At 52.0% G+C, this 13799-nt stretch overlaps 1 protein-coding gene across 1 annotated transcript; it reads left to right on the top strand.

The window, feature by feature from the left end:
* Positions 1–12383: 12383 nt before the first annotated feature.
* On the top strand, positions 12384–13316 carry LOC136303470 (olfactory receptor 14A16-like). Its single transcript, XM_066207133.1, has one exon. The coding sequence runs from the start codon at positions 12384–12386 to the stop codon at positions 13314–13316; it is 933 nt and encodes a 310-aa protein (XP_066063230.1).
* The last annotated feature ends 483 nt before the right edge of the window (positions 13317–13799 follow it).

Genomic DNA, 13799 nt, shown 5'->3' on the forward strand with positions numbered 1-13799 from the left:
ATTTTTGTGTTGCACTTAACAATGTATTGCGTGACAAATGGGGCTTTCATCCTTTCTTTGACTTTTTTTTTTTTTTTTTTTTTTTTTTTGGAGGAATTGAATTTAAAAAAAATGCCTTGTATTCCTGGAGTGTTGCATTCTGCCTCTGTTGTTTTCCCAGTTAGTCTAGATCCTCTTCTTAGATTTTTTTTCTTCACTTAGATGTCCTGATTATATGGTGGATGTCCTGATCGAGGGCAGTGATCGCTTAGATGAAGAAATCGGGTTCTCTTTAAATGAAGATGTGATTGTCCAAACATTTCCTTTCAGTGCTGTCGTCCCTGCTGCGTTAGAAGCCAGGAATATGCTGTTGCTTCAGTCTGAAACTGGAACAGGTTTTTTGGTTTAATGGGTCATTTCTACCAGTGGAGTGAGAAGTGGCATCATTTTTACCCATTTTTAATAATTTTTTTACCATTTATCGTTTTTTAGCTTAAGACATGACATTATCTTCCCTGCAAGCAGAAGGAGATTCAAATCCATGGTGTTTCTTGCTCAAGAGAGGCATTGAAGCTCTGTAGGTGCTTCTGCCATTTTTCCCTGACCTGAAGAGAAGAGACACTGTCTCTGCATGGACAGTCTGGATCTGGAGGTAGTTGGCTTCAGTATCACAGTGTTTTAAAGGACTGAGTGTGGAGACCAGGAGAGGAAAGTGGTTTCCATGGCTGTAGGCAGCTCTTCCGAGATCAGGGAGAGAGGACTGCACTGTTAAATAGGAAATGGATGCATTTTCCAAAGAAAACTATTTCAGAAATGAAGCTCTGGTGGCAAAGTTCTGCCACCTCCTTGAAGAAAGCGCTGGAGTCACAGGGGCTTCAGGTGGGCTTGGAGCAGGACTTGCCAACTCCACAGCACCTCACTGCGTTCTCAGTGTGTATTTGGCGATCAAGTAGCACCAGGGGTGGACTGAAAGGGGGGTGCACATTGGCAGGCACTCTGTCAGGAAAGTGTAGCAGTGAACAGGAGACCCGGTGATCCATTGCAGGGCGTAACTATGGAGGAACTAATGGGGCTTGGTAATTTTTTGAGAACAGAAGCACAGGCAACTCTTGGTCCTTTTAAGTGTTGTGAAGTGATGTGCCTGGTGCGGCAGGCATTAGACAGAATTAAAGAGCCAGGTGGGATCTCTGCATATATGGGAATAAAGCAAGGAAGGGATGAGGCTTTTGGACCATTTATAGATAAAGTAACTAATGCAATTAACCAAGCAGGAGTTCCTGAGTTTATGAAAGGTACACTATTAAAACAGTGTGCGCTGCAAAATAGCAATCAGGCTACAAAGAATGTACTAAATACCCTAGGGGCCAGTTGGTCTGTAGAGGAAGCTCTGGAGCGAATGTCCAACATGCCCACGGGGAGTCAGGCTTTGGTAGTTGATGCTTTGAGGGAAATTGGAATAGGGTTGAAAAAACAAGCAGAGGCTACAACACAGCAGGTACTTGCCGCTCTTGCACCTTTACAAGCAACGGTAACCAGCACGCCGCGTCCAACCACTAGTGGCGGGATGCGTTGCTATCGATGTGGAGGAGTGTCTTGGTTTAGGAAGACAGGTATCTGCTAGGTAAAATTATAATCAGAGGCTCTTTGGCAAAGATTTGGGAAATAGGAATAGCAGTTCTTTACTAGTATGTAATACAAAGCAAACAAACACAAAAAAAACTCCCCCCCCACCAAACAACTACAGCATTAATGACAAACGACAGCAGTACCAAGAACCTTCAGGGCTTTGTTTCACAAAACCCAGGGCAGTTTGGTTTCGGTGTCCCTGCAGGATCCTCAGAGCACCAAGCTGGAACAGTGGAAAAGTCCCGGGCTGGTAGCTGGGATGGCAGGGTGTCCCGGCAGGCAGGGGCAGGATGTCCCGGCAGCGCAGGGGGTGCAGGGTCACGCTGCAGCAAGAGGAGCAGCGCTGAAGGAGCCGAAGGCGAGGCAGAAAAGCGGCCCAGCTTGTGCTCGGCGTGCTTTGCGGCGGCTGAGATCCTCGAGGAGCGGCAGACACGCGTCTCCCGAACACCGGAAGAAGAAAAGCACGCAGCTGTCTCAAGCCCTGTCCTCTACCTGCGTCATCTCCCCCCTCCACCTTTTGTCCACCTCTTTGTTTCAGCCAAGCACTCTCAAGTATCCAACACCCGGTCCCCTTGGCAACCCGTGGGGAAAAAATTCCCCAGAGAAAGAAGGAACAAACCCAACCCCCAACACCTGTGCAGCCCAGGCTGTGCTACGGTGTCCGTGCCCTGCGCCTCTGTCCCTGCAGGCTGTCGTCATCCCCCGGCTGCCCCACCTGGCTGGGCCCTTCCTTTGCTGACAGCTCTGCGTCCTGCCTGCCTCTGCCTGGCCACACAGAGCCTTGGGCTGCTCCAGACTCTTTCTGGGGGATGTTTTGCACCACAGCCCTGCCCTGGGACGGAAATTCCTCTCTCCCTGTGTCCAGTTTGGAACTCCCCAGGAGATCTGTTTGGCATTATTTCATCCTCAGGCAGTTTCACACAATGAAGAAGAGCTCCACCATCTCTGAAACACCCCTTCAGGCCCTCTCAGGCTACTCACACCACTGAGCCCAGGGCCCTTAGTCTCACGGGCTTTGTGCTTGTGGCCTCCAGATCATATCTTGGGAGATTTTTGTGTCTTTTCAAGGTCTTTTCAGATTAAAACATCGTGGTCATAATCCCAGAAAAATCGGCATATTTTTACAAGCCTGTATTGGCAGTGGAAAGGGAAAAGCCTTTAAAATTGTCAAGCATAAATTCAGATTTGATATAAGAATGAAATATTTTGTGTTTATGCTGACAGGATAGGAACAGGTTGTCCACAAAAGTGAGTGCCCCATCCCAAAAAGTGTTCAAGATCTGGAGCTTTGACCATCTGTTGCAGTGGTAGTTGTGCCTTCTCACAGCAAGGGGGCTGCAGTACATGATATTTTAGGGCCATTCCAATTTTAAAAAAACCAGAAGATAAAAATTTAATTTTAGGGAAGTTCTGACACTTCCTCATGAAAGCCTCACCAAGGGGGTCAATGGCAGAGCTTTCCAGCATGATGTCATCTGAGCATGGGAGGTTCTGCGTTGGGGTCTGAGATTTACGATGGAAATCCACAAAGGGCATTTGGGCAATGTGCAAGATTTCCCATGGGGTATCTAAGAAAGGGCCCCAGGAAGGGAAAGGATGGGGGATCAAGGTGGTTTGCTCAGAGGTGATGGTCAGTGCCCATCCCTGGCCATGCCCTACAGCTGATCCCCACAGTCTGTGACATTTTCCTAAACCCCCTGCTGCCAAGAACTCTCTGGGACAAGGGAGCTCTCTCTGCTCGTGGTACTGAGGGATGTCCAAGTGCCAGATACTGGCGTGGGGACCACAAACCATCAGGTCCTGTGTCCTTTGGGGCCCAGGCACTGTTGAGACTGGTGTGTGTGCACACAGCACTGGTGTGTGTGGGGCTGGGTGTGACCACCAGGGAACATCAAACCAGAGCAACCAGAGTGCAGCAGCGGCCTGGGAGCCACTGAGTGAGATCAGCTCCTGCAGGGATCCACATGGTCTGGGTGTCTGTGCAGCTCTGCATCTCATCCTGCCATGGCAGAGCACACAGACAACCCCTCCCTGTGTCCCTTTCTCCACTGACTATGCTTTGGCCTGGCCTGGAAACCTCCCGAGGTCCCTCCCAGGGGGAGTCCCTGTGCATTTCCCTCCCCCATGGCTCTGCCCTTCCTGATCCTGTGGTGTTTTAACAGTGGAACATGGTGCCCAAGACGGAGGATGGAAACAAGCTGTCTGTAGCCCTTGTAAATCTCTTCTTTCCCTTTGCTCACAGCTGATGACTCTTGGCTGACAGGGACGAGCTGTAGTCTCTGACTGCTTTGTTCTGTTTGACTCGAGGTGGAAGTGTTGACATCTGGCCAGGCAGCCTGCAAAGGCCTCCTGCAAATGACTGAGAAGGAGGAGCCCCAGGGTCGGTGTGAGCCACAGGAGCTGTCTCCACCAGAAGTGCTGCCGGTTGAGCATGACCTGAACGTGGTGGAGGAAAAGAGCACTCCGTGGAAGGAGGTAGAACATTTGAACAGGGAGCTGCAAGTGTGTCTGTAGCCCTTGGAGGGGGAAAAGAGGGAGGAAGTGGAATATGGTCCTTGGGAGGAGGTAGAATGGTCCTTGTGGCAGTCCTCCTTCAGAAAATCCCTGAAAATGGAAGATGAATCTGGCCATGAACTCCAGTAAAACCAGTCTTTGGCTTTGAGCCATCCAGTCAAAGGGAAGTGGACGTGCAAAAAATCCATTTGAAGAGTCCTGCGTGTGGCAGGCTGACAGCATCTTCCTAAGGGCTGGCATTTGGAATGGCATCTCAGGGTCATCTCTGCCAGCCACCTTTCTGAACCAAACTCATTTCTTCTCCCAGATCTACATAGGCTCTTGCACCAAACCAGCTGCAGCAGGAGCATTGTGTCAAGGAGCCTTTGCTCCCCAAGCTGAGACGGTGATCCCGGGCAGTCGGTTCATCTCCTGCGCTGACACAGCTGCTGCTCAGCAACAGCAGATCGAGGAGGACTCCCTGGAGCTACTGAGTACGTCTTGTGTATTTGTTGTCTGGAGGATAGCGTATTGTGTGCACATGGCAGCGTAGCTGGAGCAAATGTTTTTCCTCAGTTTGATATCACAGTGACATTTAGGATTCCCCATAGGAACTTCTGGAGAAAATCAGTCTCTGCTGGCCATTTCTGCTTCAGAGCTGTCTGTCTGGTTGTTTTGTTGTTGTTACCCAGCTGACCACAAAGTTTTCAGAGCCCCAGCAATGGGGCTGCCTTTTGTGCCTCCTGGAAGCTGGGATCTCTGCTTGAAAGTCAGCATCTGGAATTTTGTTTTCCTCAGGGACATTTTTGAGCACGGAAAATCCCATGAGAAAATCCATCAAAGTCAAAAATATCGGCAGCGGGTGAGTCCAACCACAAAACCATGGGCCAGGTGTTTTCCTGGTAGAATATCGATCAAGTCTGAAGTCAGGCAAGCTGCAAAAATGTTCTGACACTGAGGACAGATTGTCCCATCTCTCAGTACCAGTCAGAATTTGTAAGCGTGGCCAGAAGGCATTGTCAAATTGTCAAATGCTCACACTGCCAAGGTCTTGCCTGGAGCAAGGAAAATGACCTGGTAGATCTCCTGGTCTCTCAAGCGTGGGACATCTCTGTGTTTATTTCCTTAGCATTTTTGTATCTCTATAATCAGCTGGCAACACAAATAGAGGAAGAAGAATCTTGCTTGCCTGAAAGAGAAACCTACCCCCTACCACAGCTTTCTTTCCAAGAGTTTGCTGAAGGAAATAGTCCATGGTCAGGATTAGAACTGCATAATTTAGAGACTGAAACCCGAGAAGAAAGAAGAAACTCTCCTTCTGAGCTGAGGCAGTAATCCTCAATGCTTCAGGCCCAGTGGCCAAGCACTTGAGAGCAAAATGCCTCATCTGCCTTCTGACAGAGCCCTTCTGCATCCTGCAGGTTTTAGGCATTTCCAGCAGAGATCTCCAGTCTGGGCTGGCTTGCACTCCAAGATCTAAACGCTTTCTCCTTTCTTTGTGGCTCTTTTGTTTCTCGGACTTTTGGAGAGGTTTGTAAAGCACTCAACACTGCCACAGGAGGAGAGGTAAATGCCAACAGCCTCCACAGACTCTGCTGCTCTCAGGGGCTTTCCTCTCCGGTGTCAGCTGTGGCTGCAGCTTTGGGTAGAGCTGTGTTGAAAAGACACAAGAAGCACAGACTTGTGGCAGCCTGCAAATTGCATTTGGGACAGTCTTTGTCCTTCTCAGGTGCCAGAAGGAAGGCAAGGAGGGTAGTGGTTCCTTTCACAGAAGGACTCGCTCGCTTGCTGAATTGCTAAAACAAAGGTGGTGCCTCCTCGAGCATCTCCCTGCTCTTTAGGGCTACAGTTTGAGTCCTGAATTTTCATTTCTGCCTGCCAGAAAATACATCTGAATGATACTTGTGGGAGCTCAGTACCTCTGAACGACGGACCCAATAGGATTTCTGCAGAAGCCATTTCATATTTACATTACACTATGTTTATAGATTGTAAGACCACTGTTCACACCTTCATGCCTTTCTTGATTGGTTCGTCTGCTTTGTTGGCTCAGCACACGTCCCTTAGGCAATTTGATTGGCTATAATTCCGAGCCTTCATGGCCTCTAGCTCATTCTTCTTGTCCTGGTATTCAATTTCCCAGGCTCCTCTTCTTTTTAGACCAGTTTGTGTCTCTGTGGCCTTGATAGATTCCCAAAGAGCTGCTACTTGTAACTAATATCTCTAGGTGGTAGTTGGGCTTGAGCACTTTGTATTCCAAGTTATGCAGATACATTGCTGCAGATACATTGCTACAGTTAGTGGTAGCTCCTCAGGCACCTGCAGTGCTGATGGCTCTCTCTTCTGCTGGAGAAGAGGCCAAAGAGGAGCAAAATGAGCAAAGTTACCACAACCCAGCTGTGGTGACAGCAGAGTCAGATTTTCCTGAGATAGTAAATGCCAGTTCTGGAGGGTGCTGTCATTAGTGCAAGGCAGAGGTGCAAGTTTCTGCCCAGCCAGCACTTCTGCTGCTGGCTAAGGATGCTGAGTGCTGCAGTCCTGCCAGGACCTAGCATTTGCCCCAGCCAGTGACAGCTGGGAAATGGGCTTTGATCTGCCATGTTGAGGCACCAAAGGGCTGGTGCTCCAGGTGAGCATCTGGCTCAGTGAAGCTCTATGTCTTGGCTTCTGCAGCGCTCTAGCCCAAGGGTGCATGGGCTCCTTCTGGAGGTCACAAGGTTTTGTTTGTTTGTTTTCCCATTTGGGACCTGTGTTTGGCTTGTGGAAGTGTTCTGCATTTTTCTCGAGTCGTTCTTCACTTCCACAGAGACATCAGGCTTTTGATAAGTCCCAGCTATTCCTTCTGTCCTCCATAACCAAAGCTGTGCCATACCACAGGTGGTGCCTTCAAAGTGACTCCAGTTCCAGCCTAGACCTCTCCTCTTCCAGACGACTCCTTCCCCAACACGCCCAGCAACACCAACCCCAGCTCAACGCCCTGCCAAGACCCGCAGCTGTCCCCATCCCTCCGCAGAGCTTTCCCACCCCCTGGTTCCCTGCATGTGCCGTGGGATGGCACTCAGGAGGATGTGCTCCAAGGCCTTCCCCGGCAGCAAGCTCAGGCTGCCAGGCCTACGGTTCCTGGATCATCCTTCCCACCCACCCTTCCCGTGCACGGCTGTTCCATTTGCGCTCAGCTCGGACTTGTCCGCTTAAGCAGGACTGCTGGTAAAGGATGGAGAGCAGCCTGGCAAGCTCCTTCTCCAGCTCCCTCTTTACTCTAGGGGGAGGTAGAACATGCCACAGGAAAGCAAGCAGTGCCAAAAGACTTGGGCCAGCATCAGGCACATTTAGGAACCAAACAAGGCCTTTGTTTGATGTAAGGAAGCACAGGCAATTGACAGAAGGAAAGAGTACTTAGCACACATATCCAGAAGTACTTAGCACCAGTTAACATAAGAAAAACCTGGAAGCCTAACTTGGCAAGAGAGTGACTTGACAAAAAGCTTTAGACATAGCCTTGGGGAAGACCTAAGGGTGGCTACAGAATCAGCCCTGTGCAGGGAAGGGGTGAGGAAGATGAGCTGCTTTGGTGCGCTGAGACTCCTCCTGGCCAGCAGGTGGACATTAGCTTCAAGTCTAGGATTCTGATGCAATGTGTTTCTTTCTAAGCCCCTGCCTATGGAATCGCCTCAGCAGTCTGAAGACGGAAGGTATTTTTGATAGAATTCCTACAGAAAGCCACTGCAATTTGGACGTGGCAAAGAAGCCTTGTGTTGGGGTGCAGAGCCCTAACCTCCTGCCAATCAAAGAACTTTTGGTGGACAATGCATTTGTCTGCTGATTTCTTTGAATTCTAGAGACCTCTCAGGACTGCTCTATCCTGAGGGAACGCCCTTGGCCTTGACCTGTAGGCACCCGCGCAAGCTTCAAATCAGCTCCCTCATCTTCCAGGACCTCTCTTGGCCGGCATCCTGACGGGGATGCAGGACTGCTGCGAGGCACTGCTGGGACCCGGCAGGACAGGACCGGCTGTCTCGTGTCCACGTAGCAGCACCCCCTGACACAGCCGGGGTCATCCCGAAAGCGGACAACGCTCACGTGTCTACGGAGAGGGGCAATGTCCTGGGTTGAAGTATATTCTATCACCATCTTCATGAACTGTTGAAATCAGGTGAGGCAGGGCTCCCTGCCTCCTCCACTCTGGCTTATCTTCTGTTAATGGGCCCATCAGCACCTTTGCTGCACAGCTCACAGATGACCCCCTCCTGGACTACCTCCTGTTAATGGGCCCATCAGGCCTTATCACATGACTCACTATCCCATTGTGAGATGCTCTGCCCAGAGGGAGGAACCAAGCATTCCAGCCTGGATATAAGCTGAGACCCTGATGGTTTGTGGTCCCCACTCCAGTATCTGGCACTTGGACATCCCTCAGTACCACAGCAGAGAGAGCTGCCTTGTCCCAGAGAGTTGTTGGCAATCAAGGGTTTAGGAAAATTCCACAGGCTTTGGGGATCAGCTACAGGGCACAGCCAAAACTTGTCCTGACCAGCAAATAGTGTAAATGCTTTTTATACATTATGATATTGTTTTTATCCTTCTTTCTCTCTGTTTTCTTATGCCTGTTCCTCATAAAACCACTTTGATCCCTGAATCCTTTCCGTTCCTCTGTTCTTTTCTCAGACATCCCATGGGAAATCTTGCACAGGCTCCAAATGCCCTCTGTGGATGCTTATCATGTATCTCAGAACCCCCCCATGCTCAACTGGCAAGGTCATGCAGGAAAGCTCTGCCATAGACTCCCTTGGTGAGTCTTTCAGGAAGAAGTGTCAGAACTTTCCTTGAAGTAATTTTTTTTTTTTTTTTTTTAATTAGAATGGCCCAAAAATATCCTCTACTGCACTGTCCCTGCTATGGGAAGGCACAGCTACCACTGGACCAGGGTGCAGGATGCTAATATCTCCTGACTTTGAACACCTTTTGGGATGGGACATCCACTCCCACTGACAACCTGTTTTTCTGTCTTGTCAACCTATCATAAAATATTTTGTCCTTATATCAAATCTAAATTTATCCTTGTCCATTTTAAAGGCATTCCCCTTCCTCTGCCACTAAAGGCCTAAAAATAAACAGAGTCTTTCTTGGGTTATGTATGATCACAATGTTTTAATCTGAAAAGACCTTGGAGGACACAAAAGACACCCAAGATGAAATTTGGAGGCCTTAAGCACATGACTCATATAGAGAATGAGGGCCCAGGGCTCAGTGGTGTGAAAACTGAGAATAGAAAAAGAGTAGCCTGGCAGGAATTGAAAGGTGGTTTCAAAAATATTAGAGCTCTTCTTCAGAGCAGAAAATAGCTTCAAAAATAAAGAATGATACCAAGGGCAGCAGTGGAGGACCAGACTGGACACAGAGGGAGAGGAATTTCTGTCCCAGGGCAGGGCTGTGCTGCAACACGTCCCCCAGAAAGAGTCTGGAGCAGCCCAAGGCTCTGTGTGGCCAGGCAGAGGCAGGCAGGACGCAGAGCTGTCAGCAAAGGAAGGGCCCAGCCAGGTGGGGCAGCCGGGGGATGACGACAGCCTGCAGGGACAGAGGCGCAGGGCACGGACACCGTAGCACAGCCTGGGCTGCACAGGGCACAGGGATGGGCAGCAGCTGCAAGGCCCTGACAGAGCCAACTCCTGCAGCACTTTGGCCATGGCTGCTGGGCCTGGGCCTGAGCCATGAGGAGGAGACAAGTGACCCTTGCAGGCCTGGGGCCTCATTGCCTCCTTGTCCCTGCTCAGCAGCCTGGCAGGGGCCGCCCCATGCTGCTGCCCTTGGCATTGCACATCCCCACATCCCAGTGGGCCGGGAAGAGCCCTGAGCACTGAGGGAGGGACAGGATGTGCCTTGGCAGGGGCTGGGGCTCGGGCCTTGGCCCTTTGCATTCCTGAAACACATGCAGGTTTGCTCAGCATCACAGACACCTTTGCCTTGTTTGTCCCCACCTGTCATCACTGCCTGCAGTGTTCTGCTCTAACTGGAACCTGGGGACATTTTCTCAGTCATGTCTGTCAGTGGGACCCATTAAAACTTCAAGAAACTTTGGAGTTTCAATCTGATTAGGAGTTCTCAGGAAGTTTTTTAAACACTCCCTTGGGGACTGAGTCTGATGTAAACAACACCAAAGCCCCAAGAGGGTCATTAAAATCCTGGTGCTGTGTCTGGGCTGCTGAGCTGAGCCGGGCTCCTGAAACAGAGGCACCTCCTGGCAACCAAGAAGAGCTTTAAAAAGACATTTCTCCTCAGGAGCAGCTCCTCTACCAGCCCAGCAGGGCTGAGGGCACTGCCTGCAGGTACCTGAGAGCAGTGAAGCAGACAGAGGCTTAAACACCTGGAAGGACAATTCTGAGTTTCTTTGTGAAGAAATGTTCACCACTTCAGACACAGTCAGTCTCTGGCTGCAGGGATCTCCTAAAGCTGACCCAGGACAGGACTGACAGCACTGTAAGGATGGCTCTGCTGCCCTTTCTGCTTTGGGGGAGGATGTGCTCCAGAGCGGGGCTGCCCTGGGCACCGTCAGAGGGACAGGGCAGGACGGCTCCTGCTGCCAGGGACGGCTGCAGGGGCTGAAGCTGGGGCTGCAGCCAGGGGTGCCCAGGGCTGTCGTGCAGAGCAGGTGCTGCAGCCCTGAGGGCTCTTGAGCAGGCCGGGGGATCTGTCACCTGCCAGGGGCAGCTCTCAGCCTGCCTGGCAGCTCCCATGGATGCTGGAGGGGAGCTGTGGGTGCAGTGAGTGACTCCTGCCAGGGTAGGTCCTGCTGCTGTGGAGAGGGTGCTGTGTGTGCCAGGGCTGCTCAGAGCTCCAGCTCATGCCCAGGTAATTTCTGAGGGGACTTTTCATGAGCTCATTCAGGGAAGGAGTTTCCTGCTTTTCTTTCTGCTTTCCTGAATTTGTGCTCCCATTTTTCCCTGACTCAACTTGGCAGCAATGGAAACTTATCTGTGCAGGGCAGAGCAAGGGCTGAGGCTCTTAAAGCATCAGGATGAGGATTCCTGGGAACCTCAGCAAGTGCCTCCACTTCCCCAGCCTCCAGATCCATCCAGCATCACTTTTCCATGGTGCCCAGGCCTGGGGGAGCTGCTCTTTAATCCTGCAGCCCCCAGCAGCTGCAGGGCAGAGCTGGCCCAGGGCTGGGCTGGGCTCTGGCAGCTCTGGCAGGGAAGGAGCCCGGGGCACCAGGAACAGCTCGGGCTGGGACAGCTCCAGCAGCAGAGCCGTGGGCAGGGAGGGAGGGAGGCAGTGCTGAGGGAAGCCCTGCTGCAGGGGCCATGTGGCACCTGCCGGCCCTGCCCTGCAGGGCACACACTGCCCTGAGCAGCACAGCTCTTGTGTCCCCTCCCAGCCAGCACAGCCCTCAGCCCGGGGGCTCGGGGCCCTCAGTCCCCTCCTGGGCCGGCAGAGCAGCCCCAGAGATGCAGGGCATCTCTCCTGCCATGTGCCCATTCCCTGCTGACCAGGGCCTGAGGGCCACTGTCCTGCACTGCTGCTGCCTGGGAGGGGCTGTGCAGGGCTGGGCAGGGAAAGGCTTTTCCTCAGGGCCCGGCTCTCTCTCTCCTTGCCTTGCCCAGGTGCTGCTGGCATTGCTGACGGGCTCTCTGGGAATTGCAGTTCCAGCTGCAGGCTCAGGCCCAGCCCTTGGGCTCCTCCTGTGCAGGCTGAGCACAGCAATGGGGTGTCCCAGCTCCCTCTGCCCCGGGGAGCTCTGGGCAGGGCAGGCTGGGAATGAGCTGAATCTCCCTGATTTAGGGAAAGGCAGGGGTCACTTTGTGTGTCAGGGATCCCTCTGCTCTCAGCAGTGTCTCCTGGCTTTCTAGGATAGCACAGGATTGGAGCTCAAAAACTGCAAGTCCAGGGCAGCTGGGAAGAGGTCACAGGGACAGAGCAGCTCCCCTCAGTGTGCACTAAGGCTCAGACAATCCTCCTACCTCACTGGACTCTGTTCTCCCCTGGTGCAGCAGAATGTCTCATTCTGCCACCAGCAATCCCCATTCCTTCAGCCCGGCAGCTTCCGATCCTTACGAGGAGATTCTTCGTCCAAGTTCAACCACCAGGACTCGCACCTGCCCTCACTGTTCCCCTGCACTGACTGGGGGTCAGGGCTGACTCCCAGGTGTCCTGCAGGTCAAGGTCAAGGCGAGGTGTTTAGTGGTAGGGAATGGTCTGTGAGAGAGGGCTTTAACTTTTCAGTGAGTAATCCCCCCTCAAATGTCATTGTCTTTCCTCCTTCTGTAGGTTGGCATGTCCATACACAGCAAATGTCCAACAGCAGCTCCATCAGCCACTTCCTCCTGCTGGCATTGGCAGACACGCGGCAGCTGCAGCTCCTGCACTTCTGCCTCTTCCTGGGCATCTCCCTGGCTGCCCTCCTGGGCAACGGCCTCGTCACCAGCGCCGTAGCCTGCGGCCACCACCTGCACAGCCCCATGTTCTTCTTCCTGCTCAACCTGGCCCTCACCGACCTGGGCTCCATCCTCACCACTGTCCCCAAAGCCATGCACAATTCCCTCTGGGACACCAGGACCATCTCCTATGAAGGGTGTGCTGAACAGGTGTTTTTCTTTCTCTTCTTTATGGGAGCAGAGTTTTCCCTCCTGACCATCATGTGCTACGACCGCTACGTGTCCATCGGCAAACCCCTGCACTACGGGACCCTCCTGGGCAGCAGAGCTTGTGCCCACATGGCAGCAGCTGCCTGGGCCAGTGGCTTTCTCTACGCTCTGCTGCACACGGCCAATACATTTTCCCTGTCCCTGTGCCATGGCAATGCCGTGGGTCAGTTCTTCTGTGAAATCCCACACATCCTCAAGCTCTCCTGCTCACACTCCAAACTCAGGGAACTTGGACTTCTTGCTGTTAGTGTCTGTTTAGCTTCTGGTTGTTTCGTGTTCATGGTTTTCTCCTATGTGCAGATCTTCAGGGCTGTGCTGAGGATCCCCTCTGAGCGGGGTCGGCACAAAGCCTTTTCCACCTGCCTCCCTCACCTGGCTGTGGTGTCTCTCTTCCTCAGCACAGGCACATTTGCCAATCTGAAGCCCCCCTCCATCTCCTCCCCATCCCTGGATCTGGCATTGTCAGTTCTGTACTCGGTGGTGCCTCCAGCCCTGAACCCCCTCATCTACAGCCTGAGGAACCAGGAGCTCAAGGCTGCAGTGTGGACACTGATCACTGGACGATTTCAGAAACACTAAACTGCTGGCCAGTTTCTGCAATCATTTTTAATAAAAGTCATCTTTGTTAGTACTTGTTGCTTTGCTTGTTTTTTTTTTTTTTTTTTAACTGTGTTTTAATTTTCAGTGATGTTCACAAAGCAAGGCCATTGTTTGTGCCCTGACTTGTTTTGTTTGTCTCCAGATTTTCTGTGGTCAAAGACTGTGTCAGTGAGGAGCTGTGCTCTCAGTGGCTCTTAATGAACTAAAGAGTCTCCCAGCAAAGTATTCAGTGGAGATCCCCTTGTTGTTCACTTCTCTGCAGCTGCAGCAGCAATGTCTGTGTGCTAACTGGGGACAGATCAGTGATGGCACAGCAGCTCTGCCCCAGCTGGCCGCACCATTCCTGATCCAGGCCAGGAGCCATTGGCCTTCTTGGCCACCTGGGCACACTGCTGCCTCATGTCCAGCCTGCTGTCCAGCAGTCCCCTCAGGTCCCTTTCTGCCTGGCCACTGTCCAGCCGC

This window comes from Chamaea fasciata, unplaced genomic scaffold, assembly GCF_029207755.1.
Source record: "Chamaea fasciata isolate MVZ Bird 193981 ecotype frontalis unplaced genomic scaffold, bChaFas1.0.hap1 SCAF_35, whole genome shotgun sequence".
Taxonomy (NCBI): Eukaryota; Metazoa; Chordata; class Aves; order Passeriformes; family Sylviidae; genus Chamaea; species Chamaea fasciata.